Source organism: Corylus avellana, chromosome ca7 (genome assembly GCF_901000735.1).
Source record: "Corylus avellana chromosome ca7, CavTom2PMs-1.0".
NCBI lineage: Eukaryota > Viridiplantae > Streptophyta > Magnoliopsida > Fagales > Betulaceae > Corylus > Corylus avellana.
The window spans coordinates 2,213,836-2,233,218 of NC_081547.1; the positions used below are offsets into that span (position 1 = coordinate 2,213,836).

The 19,383-nt window shown below is 36.3% G+C and overlaps 1 protein-coding gene and 2 non-coding genes across 3 annotated transcripts; all 3 read left to right on the forward strand.

Annotated features, from left to right (window-relative positions):
* The first annotated feature begins 3,589 nt into the window (after positions 1-3,589).
* Positions 3,590-10,719, forward strand: LOC132186920 (uncharacterized). The gene is made up of 2 exons (XM_059601039.1): positions 3,590-4,112; positions 9,121-10,719. The coding sequence occupies exons 1-2, from the start codon at positions 3,871-3,873 to the stop codon at positions 10,547-10,549; spliced, it is 1,671 nt and encodes a 556-aa protein (XP_059457022.1). The 5' UTR covers positions 3,590-3,870; the 3' UTR covers positions 10,550-10,719.
* A 705-nt stretch (positions 10,720-11,424) lies between these two features.
* LOC132188926 (U5 spliceosomal RNA) lies at positions 11,425-11,543 on the forward strand. Its single transcript, XR_009440984.1, has one exon. It is a non-coding gene; the product is annotated as a U5 spliceosomal RNA (small nuclear RNA).
* A 3,686-nt stretch (positions 11,544-15,229) lies between these two features.
* LOC132188922 (U5 spliceosomal RNA) lies at positions 15,230-15,349 on the forward strand. Its single transcript, XR_009440980.1, has one exon. It is a non-coding gene; the product is annotated as a U5 spliceosomal RNA (small nuclear RNA).
* Positions 15,350-19,383: the final 4,034 nt, after the last annotated feature.

Sequence of the window (19,383 nt, forward strand, 5' to 3'; positions counted from 1 at the left end):
TTCTGATTTTGATTAATTTGGAAGAGAGGAATTGGGACGCAACTTAGTTTAGTGATTTAGTGAATTATTATGCTTTTGACTGCCCAAGTGTATGATCTATAGTGAAAGATGCTGATAAAGAAACTTCTTGTTTAAATCCATAGAGAGAATCTTTGTTTAGATGATCTGTATATGTTACATAGCAAAGGGTCCTTGGTCTTGGTGTTAAAATGATTCCCAAGGCAGGCCTTGGATTGGGTGGTAAAGGAGACAAGACTCGGAAAGAAAAGGGAGGAAGGTGGGGGGGGGGTGTTGTGGGTGTGTTAATATTGCTTAGGTAGGAAAAAAAATGAGTTCATTGGTAAATAGGTGAGCAAAGAGGCTCTGCTTCTACCTGTGCTTAATATTCTTCGACAGTAATGCTGCGTGTGTGTGTGTGTGTGTGTTGATTTAACTTTTGGCATTGTTTTCTTACTTGAAAATTTATTCGTCACTCTATCCCTTATTCCATGTGAGGGAATGATATAATAGATTTGGGGTTTTTAGACACATGAAGAACTCTTGCATACTCCCTACTATTATTGTATGTGGAATTTTAACCTCAACTTTCTATTTTAGAAGAATAAGACGAGGAAGCAAAACTATGGGAGAAAAGAAGAATGCAAGGACAAGGAGTTTCTTTACCAATAAAAAGGAATATGGAAAAAGAAATTCATGAATATGTTTGAAAAATAGAAGCAAAGGCATATATTTTAAGTTCTAATGACATCATTACGGAGGATAGCGTCATCTATAAAACAGCTGACAGCATTTGCACATTTGCCAATTTTTTGAAGAGATAAGCAGGTCTCGAAGGCCTCCAGGTTATGCTGTGGATCCAGACTGCCCCAGCAGAAGAGATCTGTTAGTGAGTTAATTTCAAAAGATTTATTTTTTCTTGTTAATATTTCAAAAGATTTATTTTTTCTTGTTAATGTGCTTAAGATAATTTCTTTGCTGTAGATAATACTCACTTTGCCCTGTATCCATCTTTTAAGATAATTTCTTTGCTGTAGATAACGCTCACTTTGCCTTGTATCCATCTTTTTCTCAGTTACCCTTCTATTTTATCGTGTTCCCTGGACACTAATAGTTGGAGTTGGTCTGATGCAATTTTGAACTTGTCCTCAAGACGAATTGCTTTTGCAGCTGGTATTTTGTGTTTTCACTCAACATTGCCATATCATATCTAGTGCGTTTGGCTAGAGTAGTTGTTATGTGTGCCTCTAATTTGTCAGTTTGCTTTTGGTGAAAACTCCTTTTCTTTTTTACTTTATGAAAAAAAGACCCTTTCCCTTTTTAACTGTCTAAGTTTATGAAGTTTGCTGGGGGCAGAACTCAGAAGTATTATAGCATGAATTGGGGAAACAAGGGTGAAAGAATTATTTTGAGAAAACAATGAACTCTTGGTTATATGTCATTGCAAAATCTTTATAAATCTTATATGTTGTAATGCAGAATCATGGAAGGCAAATTGCATTTAATGTTAATCCTTAAGTATTTCTTAATCCATTATACTGTGTTACAAAGATTCCTAGAGAAATCTGCATTCTTTTCTTTTAGCCGTTGATGTATTGCAGATGAGATTTTCTACTTGTAAGTGTTGGGTTTTCTCACACACCTGAACAAATATGCTGGCAACCATTTATCTCATTCTTATTTAAAACAATTCCGGGGAAAAGGATGTTTCCATGTGAAAGACTTTGTCAAGAGTTTCTTTGATTGTCAACATTACTGCTTGCATAACAGCTTTAACTTAAATAAATAAATATTTATTTAACTTAATAAAAAAAATGAAGGGAGATTTTTAAAACTAGGTTTGACCACTATCAAAATTAGGCAGGTCCCAACTCCATTTTAATTAGCTGTTCGCAAGTAATTGAACTAATTAGCTTATCTAGGAATTGAAGTGTCGGCATGAGGTTCTTAGGTCCTCACACATGTGATGTCTAATGTGTTCAGAGTTCATAGCAAAATATTTCCAGCCGTTAGGGTTGTAATTATTATTATTTTATTATTTTTTGCAGATGAGAAAAACCAGTACAACAAGAAATTACATTAACTTTTGTTTGTATTTGCTCAGAAAAATAATAATAAAAAAAAAAAAAATCCAAATCAAGCCTTTTTTCACAGCTTTGTGGGAGTCCTTGTGATGGAGCAAGCAAGTGAAAATGTTGCCAGTGAAATTGATCGTAGCGATTCATAATAATAAATTGTTGCAAGTGCATTTAAAGATATTCATATTTATCTCAATTTTTGACCCGCCTCTAAAAAGCCACAAAAAAAAAAAAAATTCACATACCCTCCTCAATTTATCACCTAATTGTCACAATTGAACGTTTATGGGGAGATAGGATCCGGATCCCCTTCAATTAGAGATAAATTTGAGATTTTTTAATTGTTAATCGTGGCCCTTCGTTTTAAACTCAATGGTCTATAAAATCGTTTACACTTCAGTAAAACAAAAATCAACATTTAATGCCTTGGTTATACTAAAACAATTAGCATTTTATAAACCATTGAATTTAAAATGAGGGGTCACGATTAACAATTGGAAAATCTCAAATTTTTTTCCGATTGAAGGGGATCTCAATGCAAAAAAACTTTGTCAATTGTGTGGTAGTTTGAGAGAAATATATGGACTTTACTCTCCCTAATAAATAATAACAGTGATGAAAAGTGCCTTCAATAAATAAAGGGAATTAAGATAAAGTAAACAAAACATGGTGTAATAATTGTAACTATTTACGCGAGCTGTAAGAATCGGATCCTCCGAAGCAAATGTGGAACATTCTGGTCATTTAATGTTTATGTCCGGGATTTAGGGTAATTTTGTGAATTTAGATAAGTTCCTAAATACATTTATTTATGAAATCCTGTCAGACAAATATTTATTATATTTTAATGCAATTATTGTTGCACATGCTTTTGCCATACTTAGCATTCAAAGATGCATAAACAAGGGAAGGAATGCTTTAAATCTAATTAACTTTATCCATAAACGAATTGAGATCCTCCAGTTACTTACAATTGGAGATTCTTATATTACAAAATCGTGATCGTTCATTAAAATTTGATGGTCTATACCACCTTAGTAATACAAACACATTCAGTGGGCGGTTCGGTTCATCTTCTTTTTTAAGAACATAAAATTAATCTTTTTACATATATTATTATCCGATCATTCAAATAAAATCAAAGGTTATGGTATTACAATTCAATCTGTTAAACTGATTACTATTCACGTATATTTTAAAATATGTCAGTTTTATAGACAAAAATTATTCTAGAAAGATTGTCTTTTTACCTTTTTATTTTCCCCATTGTTTGTCAAAAGTAAATTGATTCAAATTTCACATAAGGGTTTTGATTTTCATTTCAAGCTTCCAAAAGATATAATTGAGACTTTGCAGAACATGAAAGCTATCTATTTTCATGCGTTTTATTGGATCAAAAGCAAAGAATAATTTTGACAAAAGTACAAAAAAAATAGGTTGACCCCAACCACATGGCACGCCTATGATTCCAATGAACACTCTCATGATAACACTAGTCACCCAAGAGTGTCCCCCACTCGTCCATTTCCAAAACATGTACATCATCTCTCTTTCTTTACTCCCACAGTGTCTCTCTCTCACAGACAATTTCTTCTCTCTTTCGTATTCACCTTAATATCCAGCTCAAACATACCCAACAGCACCCTTTACTCATTTCACGACCATCTCGTTCCTCTCTCTGTCCCTCTCTTTCACACTCTGAAGCATACCCATTTGTGGTCTTATGCTTGCTGCAATGCCACGCTTCCTAGATCCGCCATTCTGAGCGAGACCCATTGTTTTCAGCCATCCCAAAATGGGCGTTCTGGGGGACTCTTGGTGTTTCTGCAAAGGCGTGGGAAAGTCCGAGAGAATGAAAGCTGCCATTTTCTCTAACAAAGCTTCCGCCATGGTCAGAATCTCCGGCGCCGGCACCGGGTTCCTGATCCACCGGAATCTGCTCTTGACCACTCACGCTAATTTTCCGTCCGTGGCAGCTGTCGAGAGTTCCGAGATCTGGCTCTACAACGGTGTCTCGGCGAGCCTTGTTCCTCACAGGTATTGGTTATTGGGTTCTGTTTGTTTGCTGAGAAAATGTAATATTTGTTGAGTTTGTTCAGTAACGTTTTTTGGGTTGTTTTTTGGATAAACTGTGGTTAAAAATGAAGGAAGGTTTCCAGTTTGTTTTGGGTTCGTTCCTTTGTATTCTTTTGTTTTTTGGGAACGGTTTGAAAGGCTTGCCGTCAAGTGAGCAAAGTAGTTGTAGTTGTAGTAGGTGCAGATAGAATGGAGGTTTTCATTTTTGTGGGTCCCAATGTTTAAAGTTTATAGCTTCATTATTTTTGAACCAGTGGAGAAATAATTGTTTAGTAATTGATTCTGCGTTCTGTATCCTATGTCCTATGCGATGCTGATTCTGAATTACCGGCTTTGTTTGTATAGAATTTATGTTAAGCCATGATCTCTGTCATTTTGTGAATTGTAAAACCAGATTCCAAAATGATCTGCATATCCTAAGGTGATTATAAAAATAAAAATAAAAAGTGAAAAGTACTACTTCTGAAAGAAGAATTCAAAAGAAATAGAAATCGATGGAAGAGGAGTGAAAATGTAAGTTCAAATTGGATTTAGGCTTATGGTAATATGAGAAGATGGGTTTCTTCATTGTTTGAGTGCTATGACCATGACTTTTGAATTGACTTTGAGCTATTAAAAAACACTTCCAATTCTGACATCCCTTTTAGTAAGTGTTGGAATTTGAGGTGGATTAAAAGCGATTTGCAATGAAAACTTCTATCAACTTGCCATTGTCCAGGACTTCTCATCTTTAGATATGTATGTGTAACAATTGTAAAATTCAATAAATGAAGGGTTCTCCTGTTGTTAGGGGCATCTTACTGCATAGCTTATTTAAATGCCTTAATCAAACTATTGCCTTTCTTAGGCTATGTTACATGGACTTAACTATAAGGATAGGTGCTTGTATGCATCTAATTGTTGCACTCATCTAATCCCAAAATCTCTAGCCATGGGGATGTTTCTGAAATCTGGTAGATTTTTCTTTTTCTATACCGTTAGGTATCATGGACAAACATGTCTTCATGGTCATTAACTCTGTATATCATTATTCCTTATGAGTGAAATGTAATCATCAATTTGGAATGTAACCATCAATTTGTATCTTTTACACTCAAGAATGTGCCTAGACTACCTGGTATGACTATTTTTGTAACAAGACATTTCTCATCCCATTTGTTTTTTTTTTCTTCTTCCTTTTCTTTTTTGTTTTGTTTTATGCATGGAGTGTGCTACTATAGAGATAATAGTAGGGTACTATCAAGTAAATACCTTACAAAGGGGTTACTAATTGCACATTTTTATGTAAGTGGCCCAAAAAAAAAAGGAATAAGTGAAGTTACCTTTTACTTGAAATAATGTTGATCTAGTTAATTCATTTTAGTAAACAATTGCAATTTTTAGAATTATGATTGAACATTGTTTAGAACTCAAACTTGGGTAATTGACAGACAGTGGCCTAGGTGACTTCAGTGTGGACAAGTGAAAAAAAAAGTATTAGGATTAAGATATTAGATGCTTGGGTACAAAACATAATTTCCTTTGTTATCTATGCTTTTCTATAAAGAAGTCTTATCTTTGAGTACATGTGTGTCAGGGTGTGTGCCAAAAAAAGTCTTATCATGCTATTATGCTAAAATCTGCATCTTTGTGGATGGGTGTGTTCTTTTACCCATATCTCCAGTTTGGCAATCACATTGCCATGCGTTTGAAGATATAATAGCTTTTAATGCTTGATATAATACACACGTAAGTAAATATTTATATTTGGAAAGTTGGTTGGAGATTGAAAGAGAAGCCGACTCTTATACTTAAAACCTTTAGTTGGCACTGCCTCCACTCTATTTTCCACTTTGAAATAACACTGCTATGCCTTCAAAGATTTGAGAACTTTGAATGCTTAATTTGATACACATATAAGTACATATGAATATACAGAAAATTACTTGTGGATTGAAGGAGGGGCTGTTTCTTTTTATAAGCCTTCCTTGGCACCGCCATCGCTCTAATGTTGGCTTCCTGGCCCTACTGCCAGTACCAGTCTTTGAACCTCTCTCACCATCTTCTTGACGGAAACAAATGCAACTGCATTGTTCACTTGCTGTCTGCTCTATTTACTTTTGTAAAGATTAGGTTTAGTTATTAATTGGATTGGAGAGAAGCACATTTAGGTTTCACTTGTTTATCATAGGATCTTTGAAACTAGTGATAAATGCAAGATAAAGAAGCCATAACTGCAACGCCCTGAATATTATACCTATTACAAATCCATATCTAGGCGTGCTACTCTACCTCTTTGACCTTTAGGAATACTTTCTAACATATTGCAGCGGAAAAATATAAACCAAGAGACTGGAATGGTACATAAATTTAAATCTTTTCTATTACATGCATTCGAGTTCGCCAAAGCTCTAATCAACTGCAAATCACAGTGAGCATTATGTAACTTGTTACATCAATATTCCTTACATGATGATCCTTGTACCTATCAGCTATACACATCATATTGCTCACTTTCAATTCTACATAAATCATATAGTGTTTTATACCTTAGACCTTACTACCATTAGCTCGAATTCCTTATCTTTGTCGTTGCTGTTGTCTGATACTGATCTGACTTGACTTTGTAAACAATGTTTACAAGTGGATTGATGACTCCACGGCTCAGTAAGCAAGCAAGCTGGTGTCAGCGTGTATCTACGTAAACATTTCATAACTCAATCATGACATAAGTACTTGTTTATAAAAATCTTTGCAACATTTTCCTGAAAACCTTCCTTTGTAAATGCGTTCATATTTTTGCTGAAATCATAAAATCGCTTTGCTAAAATCATACTTTTGTAAACCTTTTTTGTAAACATACCTTTCTTAAAATGCATGATAAAAACCATTATGTATCTCAAACAAATCCATAAACTTATATCATCATATAGAAATCATGTTACTGCAAAACATTACATATTAGTATTACTCTAACTTTAAAACATGGTGGCTTCTGCGATTTCTTTACTTTACTATACTTTATATTCTTTATACTTTTCCTTATCTTTTCCCTTTACCCTTTTTCCTTTTCCTTTTCTGTTCTCATATCATCGCTCTAATTAAACCGCAGAGTCAAGGTTGCATTTCTTGCGATCAGCCCCTTTCAGCAAGATTAGCCTGCTCAACCCCTCTGTACGGTCGCCCTGTACGCCAACCCCTTTGCTCAGGGCTCCGTGCAGGCGATAATCCACCACAGGGCCACACCCACTGCCCACTTTTAGAAATTCATAAACATTTTTACACGTGGTACCGGTGGTTCATTTTCTTTACTTTTTTTATTACCTTTATTTCCTTCAACTTTTATATATATAGTTATAAAACCATTTTACTGTTCAGCTCCTTTCTTAGCTTATAAACCTTAGAAAATATGCATATTACAACATATCTGAAAACATTGTAATAAAACATGCATCATTTGCAATAATATTTGTAAACCAGTTCTCGCCACACATTTCATGCACCAAACAATTTCATAATTTATATAATTCATAATGCTAAGAATGACCTGGGCTTTTCTTGAAAACATAACATAAAACTTTGTTCATAAAATACCCTAGGTCGACATTCATAAAATACTAGCACAAATGTAAACTTGTTTACGTCAATTGCTCAATCCCCTTTATACCTTAACCGCACAACGCATTGTTCCATCGCCGTGACTAATCCCTTGAACGTCGCCTTGCTTGAAGATCTACAATAGTGTCACACAATTTTCTTATTCATTAGGTCCCATCTAAAATCCTAGCTTTTAAAGACACTCTAATTCTTTAGTTCCTTTAACTGACTTTCCCAAAGTCATTATTCTAATTTTCATCCCTATGTAGCGTTTCTCACTCTCCTTAAAACTAGGGTTAGGCTTCACAGCTAAACCTCTATTGCTTTAGTTATTCGAATTACGAAACCTATCTCACTTCAAATTTCAAACTCTCTCTTTCTTTCCTCAGGAAACCTTCACTTTCTAGTGATGAGTAATCCTGTTCGAACGAACCCCAAGGGGTTGGCCCAAGTGGTGGAGGCCTTGGTCTTGGGGTTTGCTCCCTTCAAGGTCCAAGGTTCAACACCTCATAGGTGCAAACAATTCCTTGGGGCCACACTCCCTGGTGAAAAGTCAGCGATTTAACTAATTCCGTGTAGGGAAACTTCCTAGGGTACGGTGCACGGGACCGGAATTTACTCTGCAGGGGTGGATCCAAAGGGCTCTGCCTTGGAGAGGTTCCCCGGCATTAAAAAAATAAATAATCTTGTTTGAACGACCTTCAAACAAGGTTTGAATGAAACTCTCGAAGCTTTCCTTATGTGAACGGCTGGCGACCCACAAAACCCATAGTCTCTACGTGAAAGCTCCTACAAACCCGTATTAAAATCATACCATTCCCTTTCTCCAAATTTTCACAACACCATATCAACCAACATACCACACTCATATATCGCTTGCTAGTCCTTGGAGGTGTCTTCAGTTAAGCAAAAAATTCAAGGCCTAGTGTTCAATTAGGAGACTTTGGGGCTGGGATTCTAACATTGCTTTGTATTAGGCTTATTTTCTAAATTTTTAGTTACTGACTGTTATCATGGTTGGACTTTTTATCAATGAGTAGCTATGTGATGGTGCATCAACAGGATTGGTGTCCCACGCCCCTGGATCCCTTAAACAACCTTTTATTATCAAAACAGGAAATAAAAACGCAATAAAAAACACTGTTATCATAATGATGCAAGTCTCATGTGTTATAATTTGATTCAATTATCATCAGATTTTATGTGGAGTATGATGAATGTGTGATTCTCTTATTGTAGGCTAATGTAAGGAATGAGATCTAGTGACTTTCCTCTCCTATAATATTTATTTTTTATTATATTTTGGTGACTTTCCTTCATGGATTATGCTAGGCTCTGTATTGTTAGGAATTCTCTAATGCATTTATTTCTTGTGTTCATCGACTGGTTGCAGGTTTTTCATCACCAGCTCTGTTTTAGATCTTACAATAGTGGGTTTAGATGCCATGGACGGAGATTCAAATGCCCAGGGACAGCAGCCTCACTACTTGAAAACATGTTCTAAACCAAATCTGGATCTGGGAAGTGTGGTTTACCTCCTAGGCTACACAGAGAAAAATGAATTGACAGTTGGTGAAGGAAAGGTGGTGATTGCGACCGACAATCTCATAAAATTGTCAACAGATGGAGTAATATGGAGCCCTGGGTCCGCAGGATTTGATGTACAAGGTAATCTAGCATTCATGATCTGTGATCCTATGAAACTAGCCACATCTCCAAATACCAAGTCCTCTTCAACTTCATCATCATCCTCGTCATCTTGGAAGAAGGACCCTCCTATGCAATTTGGTATACCTATTCCCATTGTCTGTGACTGGTTAAATCAGCATTGGGAAGGCAGCCTCGATGAACTTAACAAACCGAAGTTGCCAATCATTCGATTGATGTCTGCAGGCCAAAAAAGTGAGCATTCTTGTGCTTCATTCACATTGCGTCAAGTTTTTAAGCCAACCGATTATGAAGGAACCCCTTCCTCTTCGAATATAATCTCAAAAGCTAGGGATCATCTGCCTGGGCCAAGCTGTTCTGCTCCAGCTAATCATGTTGAAGGAGAAACCCGAACAAGTGATTTGCATGCAACCCATGTGCAGGGAATCCCAACTCCAGAAATATATGAATCACCAAGGCTAACATCAGTTCCTGTTAGGAAGAACGAAAGTGCACAGATCCAGCTCTTGGATATTAATTTTCCTCCAAGGGTTGTGAAAGCTGCAGTACTGCCTCAGCCAGCCAAACGGCGGCCCCTTAGCTCTGATGAGAATTATGTGAAGGAACTTCCTCCGGAGATCCCATTAAGAGAAGACCAAATCAAGTATAAAGGAGTTACCAGTGCTGGTGCAGATGCTGAGGTTTCCTCAACAGGTTCTGTGAATGGGGCACAAAGTGAGGTCCAGTCTTGTTCATCTCAAATAGACGTTTCAGAGGTGCAGAATGGGTATAGCAGCGAGGGAGAGACTACCATGTACTCTGCAGAAACCGCTGAGAGTCGAAATTATACGAGTCCTAGAGAAGGAAAGTTTCAGCCAGTGGGACGGAGCCAGAGTTGTGTAAGTTACAATAGATTGGGGATTGTACAGAGGAACAACTCGGGGGCTCGGAGAGCACTACTAGAGAAGCAGAGGAGCTTCATTCATGGAAGGAAGATGTATTCACAAGCGGCAACTTCTCAAAGGAGCAACGACTATTTCAGCCCAACTGTATCCTCAATCATGAAGAAGCGGAACAATTTGGAGCAGCAGCCCAGTCGACCCCGGAACAATTTGGAGCAACCCAGCAGACCCCGGCAAAGTGCCGTTCATTCTTCTCCGAGATGGATGTTTTAATTGATTCTTGACTGGTATGATACTCAAATAGAGGTCAACAACACAATTATAGTGTTTTTACAGTGTTTAAATCAATGCCCATTTAATCTGCCACTATGGTGGTATATACTGTGACAAATTTGTTGTGACTATGTGCAGTGGTGAATAAGAAAATTCAGCCATGTTACTTACTAGTTCCATGTTGCATTTTTCTTTTTTCTTTTATGGAGATTAAATTCCAGGTTCATAGTTCTTGCAAGAAACCTCAAGGAAAGATGTCTGGTTAGAACAAATAGGATAATATGCAGTGCTGAACAATTGTCTACTCCTCCAAGCTTGTATTTGTAATGCGCCTTTGAATCATTTTTCCCTGAAAGTAAAATTCACCACCTTGGTGAAGCCCAAGGCCAGGTGCTTCAAATTTAACCCAAGCCATTAATTAATACCCAAAGTCTAGGAAGTCTAAGAAAGGAGATTCATAATTCATCTATCTCATCTCATAGTGGAATGGAATGATATCAATAAACTGTTAACTCTACGCTCAGTCCTCACTTTGTGCCCAAAACAAATAGAGTATTTGTATACTCGATTTGTATACAGTAGTTAAACAAGATTGTGAGTTTCATCTCTATCTGTGGTACAAAGTTAGAAAACCAATTCCGCGATGTAGCAGAAAATCTCCTGGATGTGATTGCAGCCGTATGATCTGAAAGAGAAATAACTAAAGGCGTGGGGGAAGTAGGAGGCACTGTAAGGCATGTATGTGTTCCGTCCACACGCGCGCACAGCTAAGTGCGTTTCTTTATTGTTGCAAGTCCCACACCGGGAAGAAGCAAAAAAGTCATTACAAAGAACAAGTATAATAAGCGAAGTGAGCACTTATGTCAAAACCACGCAGCCGCGCGGTGAGCACAAAGCGAACTATTCTTTCGCCTTTTACTAAAGAATACCGTGTGCGCGCCGCAATCAGCGGCATACGCCAATTTTTGAAGGAGTTACCCTGCCAAGAGGAGCTCCACATATCAGTCCAAATTTATTTTCTGTAAATCTCCGGCGCCGACAGCCGGTTCCTAATCCACCGGGATCTGCTATTGACCACTAACGATAATTTTTTGTCCGTGGCAGCTGCCAAGAGTTCCAAGATCTGGCTCTACACGGTGTCTCGGCGAGCCTTGTTCCTCAGAGGTATTGGTTATCGGGTTCTGTTTGTTTGCTGAGAAAATGTAGTATTTGTTGAGAGTTTGTTCAGTAACCTTTTTTGGGTTGTTTTTTTTGACAAACTGTGGTTAAAAATGAAGGAAGGTTTCCATTTTGTTTTGGGTTCGTTCCTTTGTTTTCTTTTGGTTTTTGGGAATAGCTTGAAAGGCTTAGCGTCAAGTGAGCAAAGTAGTTGTAGTAGGTGCACAGATAGAATGGAGATTTTCATTTTTGTGGGTCCCAATGTTTAAAGTTTATAGCTCCATTATTTTTGATGCAGTGGAGAAATAATTGTTTATTAATTGATTCTGCGTTCTGTATCCTATGTCCTATGCGATGCTGATTCTGAATTACCGGCTTTGTTTGTATAGAATTTATGTTAAGCCATGATCTCTGTGTAAAACCAGATTCCAAAATGATCTGCATATCATAAGTTGATTATAACAATTAAAAAAAAAGTGAAAATTACTACTTCTGAAAGAAGAATTCCAAAGAAATAGAAATCGATGGAAGAGGAGTGAAAATGTAAGTTCAAATTGGATTTAGGCTTATGGTAATATGAGAAGATGGGTTTCTTCATTGTTTGAGTGCTATGACTATGACTTTTGAATTGATTGACTTTGAGCCATTGAAAAACACTTCCAATTCTGACATACCTTTAGTTGAGTGCTGGAATTTGAGGTGGATTAAAAGCGATTTGCAATGAAAACTTCTATCAACTTGCCATTCTCCAGGACTTCTCATCTTTAGATATGTATGTGTAACAATTGTAAAATTCAATAAATGAAGGATTCTCCTGTTGTTAGGGGCATCTTACTGCATAATAGCTTATTTAAATGCTTTAATCAAACTATTGCCTTTCTTAGGCTATGTTACATGGACTTAACTATAAGGATAGGTGCTTGTATGCATCTAATTGTTGCACTCATCTAGTCCCAAAATCTCTAGCCATGGGGACGTTTCTGAAATTTTTTAGATTTTTCTTTTTCTATACCCTTAGGTATCATGGACAAGCATATCTTCATGGTCATTAGCTCTGTATATCAATATTCCTTAGGAGTGGAATGTTACCATCAATTTGTATCTTTTACACTCAAGAATGTGCCTAGACTACTTGGTTAGACTACTTGGTATGACTGTTTTTGTAACGAGACATTTCTCATCCCATTCCTTTTTAAAGTTCATGGGTCTAAAGTGAAGTTACTCCTCATTTTTTTTATTCATGTTATGTCCAGTGGTACTCATACAGATCATCTAAATAATTTCTAGGAAAATTTTAGTAAAAACTGTCTGATGCCAATCATTCGTATCTAATGAGAAAGACAAAACTAACACAACCACAAAAAGTTTCCTATCGAAAACTCTGATAGAGTATTTCTTTTGGTCTTCCCTTACCTTCTTCAGCAACTAGAAACTGAGCTCCATTGTAATGCTCTGAGGTCGACAAACCAGTACCAACTGTAGAAATTGTGGTGGTGGTGGCAGTAGAGCTGATGATATCTTGGTTAGCTGCTGGCCCAATTCCTCCTTCACTGCCTCTGCCTCTCTTTCCATGTGGGCCTTTCTCTATGAATACCTTATGTCTACGTTCGTGTTTTTGCATGCTGATTTCTCAGTTATATAAATGTGGATAAGGCAATGGTCGTCTTAAAAAAAACATAACCACAACATCACACCAATTTTACACTGATTGATGTATTGAGTTTTAAGCAACATTTTTTTAATTTTTTTTTTAGGTAGTAGAAAGCGACTTAAAATACAACACGTCAACCAGTATAAAATGAACGTAAAAAATAACGTTACTTCAATATCAAAATGGGACTTAATTAATGAGAACACCATCTAAATAGCTAAATTATAATGTCCCCTATTGTTAAATTATAGGGGGAGTCATTTTGATTTTTTTTAACGCGCGGTTTGATTTGAGGGGGTATAATTGTTTTTATATATTTATTTATGTTACTTATTTGGGGAAAATAAAGGTCTCGAATGTAAAATGGACTTAAACTGGAGTCTTAAATCTATTAAATTGAAAATTAAATATTGACAAAAAAAATATATAAATGTCAAAATGTTTGTATTCTTTGTCCAGAAAATGCAAGAAAATACACTCCAGCTACCGGTGAAAGTTACAATAATTTGACATGTGTTTGTTTTCTAACCTACAATATATCGACCCAAGGCTTAAAAAAGTAAAAGATTTAAGCCAACAAATGACACTGAGAAAAAGGTAAAAACAAAGAAAATGAAAGCCAATTTCTCGTTTGCATTTCTATTTTATCTTCCTTAACACGTGAGTTCTTCCTCTTCTCTCTATGTTGAATATTGGCTATATAAAAAATTATATATAATCTACAAATTTATCTTATAAAAGAGTGCAAGCTAAAATACTAAATAGTTTTTGTTACAAGTTCTTAGTAAAATGTCACGTTAATTATTAAAAAATTTAATTTGTTATTTATTTATTTTATGTCATCATATCTGTTGCCACATAAATTTTAGCCAAAACTGTCGTATCATATATATGTCAATCATTTTTTTTTTTTTTTTTCTTTAAGAGATACAAACACAAACAAAGCAAAAACAACAAGACACAAAACTAATAAGAGGGTGGATCTTTCCCACTACAAATGAAAAAAGAAGGGGAATGGGGTAAGCGAGTGGGAATGTACCCGGAGTGAGCTCTAGTCGCGGCCCAATAAGCCACGTAGTGGGTGTAGAAGTTTGCACTTCTGTAAACTTTTCTTGCCTTCTAAGAGAAAGATGAGGGAATTATAGCAATAGAGTCAGCAATAATGTTCTCAATTTTCTAATCTTGAACCTAAGACGGGTGCTGGAGCTCTATGATGACTATAAGAGAGTCACATTCCAAAATGAAATATGAGATGTTGAGGGAGATAGTCAAAGAGACCGCAAGAGACATGGCCAAAGCCTCCCCATAAGTGGGGTCACATGGAGGGCTGATCTTTGAAAGAACCTTAATTATTTTGTCACTTGAATCTCGGCAGACTGCACTTTGAGCAGAAAAAGTGTCTCTTACAGCTGTGTCAAAATTAATCTTGAAGGAATTGGCTGTAGGAGGGATCCATTTTTCTGTAGGGGAAGATGAGAGCCCTTTCCAAGCGATAATGTCGATCATTTTCTCTTGCACAAAAAAAAGGCTATTCTTTGGAAGACGTAATCCGGTAAATCCGTATCCCATGAAGAAAGACAAAACGAAGAAAGCCACAAAAATGATTGGTGGAATAGAAACCCAAGTGGCTGCCGGCCGGTGGACCTTTCAAAACATGAGATACTACCCAATCCGATTACCCGTTTACAAAGAGGGACAGAGAGAAGCTCTCGCAATAGGAGAGAGATTTACATATGTGCTGCGTCTACACGTACGCGCGAACAATTACGTGTGTTTCTTATTGTTGCAAGTCCCACACCGGGAAGAAGCAAGAATGTCATTTGTAAAGAACAAGTATAATAAGGGAAGTGAGGACCCATATCAAACCACGCAGCCGCGCGGTGAGCACAAAGCGAACTATTCTTTCGCCTTTTACTAAAGAATACCGTGTGCGCGCCGCAATCAGCGGCATACGCCAATTTTTTAAGGAGTTCCACTGTCCAAGAGGAGCTCCACATATCAGTCCAAATCTTTGTGTTATGTAACTTTGCTGAGCTGTTTGCCTGGTGGAATCAGCCTAAATATAAATAATATTGGTGCTACACTTGAAAAATAATAAAATAAAGTACTAACAATTTTTTTAATATAATTAATTGGAAATGCTAATAATATTTTTAATTGGATATAGTAGAAAGTTAGCTTGATCCACAACAACTATGTGGCACTACGATATTATTTTAAACCACTGCTACAACCCTTTAATGGGACGCCATTTTGGCTCAGGATACACTTCAGATCAATGTTTAACAAAACACAAGTTGTACAACTTCAAAGAAAAACTCACTGCTATCGATAATGTTTGTGGCACCATATATAGCAACGATCGATAACAATGACAAACTTCATTTTTGGATCCAATGTTATTGTTAGTAGGATCCCCATGCGTGTTTCACTGAAGTCATCCCAGGAAGGGGTAGAGTGAGAGTTGTAGTTGACTCGAATAAACCTAGCTTCTCAATGAGTTTCTCCACCATGTAACCAGCCAAGTAAGAAATTCCAGAGGTCCCAATCCCAATTGCAAGGTAGTGCAGCACAGTTGTTATGTACTTCAAAACTGGTGGATTTTGGATGGAAGCCTTGGCAATGGCAAGTAATGTGATGCATAAAACAGAAGCTGCTGCAACTGCTGCAAGCTTAAGGTACTCGTTGTCGCTCTCATAAAATGAGAAGCCATACACCAGTGGAGGCACTAAGCCAAAAATAAGGAATGATAATATTGCAACTGAGGCATGAAGAATGAAATTCTTTTTCTGCCCCAATTTTTCTTCGTACTGATTCACTTGTTCACGTTCTTGATTCGAGGCCACTCTAGATTGATCATTCTTTAATTCCCTAAGCTGTAGTTTAATTCAATAAGTTATATAAACTGAAACAAGTTCCATATATATCACATGACATATTTATAAGGATTCTTTATTGAACAAGTTAGTTAAATCCTCTCTAGCTAGGGCAATTATGTCATGTTTTGGAGAATGTCTAAAGCCTAAAGGTATCAACAACAACAGCAAATGTTGTTGTTGTTGTTGTGACACTCTAGAAAGTTAATCTCGCATCGAGTGGCCAGGTGAATTATAACGATGTTCATGAGTCATAAGTTTCACATTAATTATTTACTCAGTGAATATGAGCTTTATAAGCAATTATAGGAAATTCAAAAAGTATTTTAACTAGTATTTTTAAAGTGATAATGCATTTGTGACTAGTAGTTTTTTGGGTCATTAATTACAATTATGTTTAGGCTAATACATAACCAATATATAGCATGATACAACAATATGTGACAACCTTTTGAGTAAAACTAGATCCATCAACAATTGCATTGGTATTCTCAAATAACGATAATTCATTTTCAAATGTCTCATTTGAATGTTTCATGGGCGGAGCTAGACTTTTAGGTAAGGAGGATGAAAAAAACAGTAAATAAAACGAAGACTTTGTATCATGAATTGATGCATTTGTCAACTGCAATGAAATTTTTGGCCAAAAATAAATAAACTCACATTATGACCGATGACGAAAAGCCCACCAATCAGGTTTGCCAGTGCCAAGGCTACAATGTTCACTGCAATCAGAAATTTTTTTTATAGCCAATATGTGCTAAATAAAAATGTTAAATAACAGTAATCTTTGTGGCAGGATGAAATGTTACCACACATGATTCTATAAACACTCACACCAAACAAAAAGCGGTTGCAATTATTTCATATACCGAGTTTTTGGACCAATACGAAAGAAGTGTGAAACAAAATAAAAAAGCTAAGCACTTACATGTGGCAGTAGATGAACTAGCAGCAGATGTCACAACAGATAAGCTTGTGATTGATTCAATTAAACCACCATAAACGACACTTTTAAGGATTTCCCACTTTATTGGACTTTTTGGAGGTGGCGGCTGTGCTGCCGGCGGTGGTGGTGGTGGACTAACAGACGACGTTATAGGACTTTTTTGCTTCGAAGAATCATCCTCAAGAATCACAACGTTAGCTCCTAGGTTTGTTGCCGCTGGTGTTGGTCGTGAACGAACAAGTGGCGTTATAAGACTTTCTTGCTTCGGAGAATCATCCTCAACAATCATAACCTTGGCTTTTGGGTTTGTTCCCGGTGGTGTTGGTCGTGGTTTAACATGACCCTTTGGTTTCCCTCCACTAAACTTTTGAAGGACCCAACCTCCTGTCAAAGTGAGAAAATATAGTTAAGCTCGTTGACAATATCATAAGAGATCAGCCAAGAATATTGTGAAAAAATAAGAAGGCATATTTTGATTGAAAAATGGGAGTAAATCATGGTTCGAGAATTCAAGATTTTGACTTTGATGCCTTGTTAAACTATTGGTTATCTCAAAGGCTTAAGCCAATAAAAAATTATAATTAAGTAAATGAAGTATTCCTATACAATCAAAATGTGAAAGTACCTATAAATTTGACACATTCAAGGCATGTTGGGCACCTCATTTCCTCTTCATTGCGAATGAGGACCTTCTCAATACAAGCTTTACATTTAGGGCAGTAAAAATTATAGTTTTCTGGCTTCGTACATACTGTTTCAAGATATAGATCTGTCTTAAAATGATCAACTTCTTCAGAGTTAATTTCGGCCCCACCTTGAATGGCAGATGTTGTTATTGCTGTGAAATCCAATATGACATGTTCAGGGTTAATTTCGACTCCACCTTGCATGGTAGATGTTGTTGCTGATGTGAAATCCAATTTGACATGTTCAGGGCTTGTCTTAGAATCATCAAAATTAGCAAAAGATCCAAATGAGGATTCACCTGAAGCCATGCAACAAATAAGCATTATCTTAGAAGACTATTGAATTATATGAACTTTATTTGATGAATATTGTAGGAACATGCAACTTTCTAAGCTATCAGCAACCACAGGCAGAATATTAGTGGTCAATTCTGCATAGTGATTTTTTGAGTCTGATAAGAGACAGGGAAAGATTAAGGTCCCATATCGAAATACTTCGGAAACTTTAACGACAATTGATCAGATCTGTATATAAAAATGGTGGCCGTTATATATTATTAGTTGCTTGCCTTTTTTTTTAAAAAAAAAAATTTATTATTATTTATATATGTATTTTTATCACTTAACCTCCCGAACTTTCATTTTCATTTGCAATTACTTCCAAAGTTTAAAAACTCTTAATTTAATGCGTCAAAATTCTAATTTTTTGCAATATCTTCACTCCATTAAGTTTTTCCGTTAATTTCTATCAAAATTTCCAAAATACCCTCTCTATATATATAATAATAATTAAAAAAAACCTAAGGAAAAAAAAAAAAAAAACTCAAATAGAGATTATGTAGGTAGAGTAATTAAGTGGTTGTTGTAATTCTTTCCAATTAAGAGTATTTAATTCTTACCTTCTTCAGAAACTAGAAACTGAGCTCCATTGTAATGCATCGAGGACAAACCATTACCAACTGTAGAAATTGTGGTGGTGGTGGAGGTAGAGTTGATGATATCTTGGCCAGCTGCTGGCTGCCATCCTCCCAAGCCCAATTCCTCCTTCATTGCCTCTGCTTCTCTTTCCATGTGCGCCTTTCTCTATGAAAGCCTGCATGTCTTTGATGCTGATTTCTCAGTTATATAAATGTGGTTCAAGTCAATGGTCGTCTTAATAAATTGTTTAACTGCAAGACTTAATTAATGAGAACACCTAAGTAGCTAAATAAATTAACCTAAATGCATGCAAAATTAACATTTTCTCTGCTTGAAGCCCACACACACCTGATCTCTTTGTAATCTGCTGACAGTTAATTAATTAATTAGTCTCACGTGGCCATCAAAGTCGCAATAAAACGTGACAAGGGTATGTATTTTATAAGAACACAAACATGCACAAACCACGTTGATGTACTTTAGTGATGACAAATCATATTAACCTTTTTTTTTTTTCCCCCCTACCAAACTTAGTTTTGTCGTGGCCTAATGTGAAACTCCCTCTCATAGGTCTTATTCTCACTCTACCAACCTTC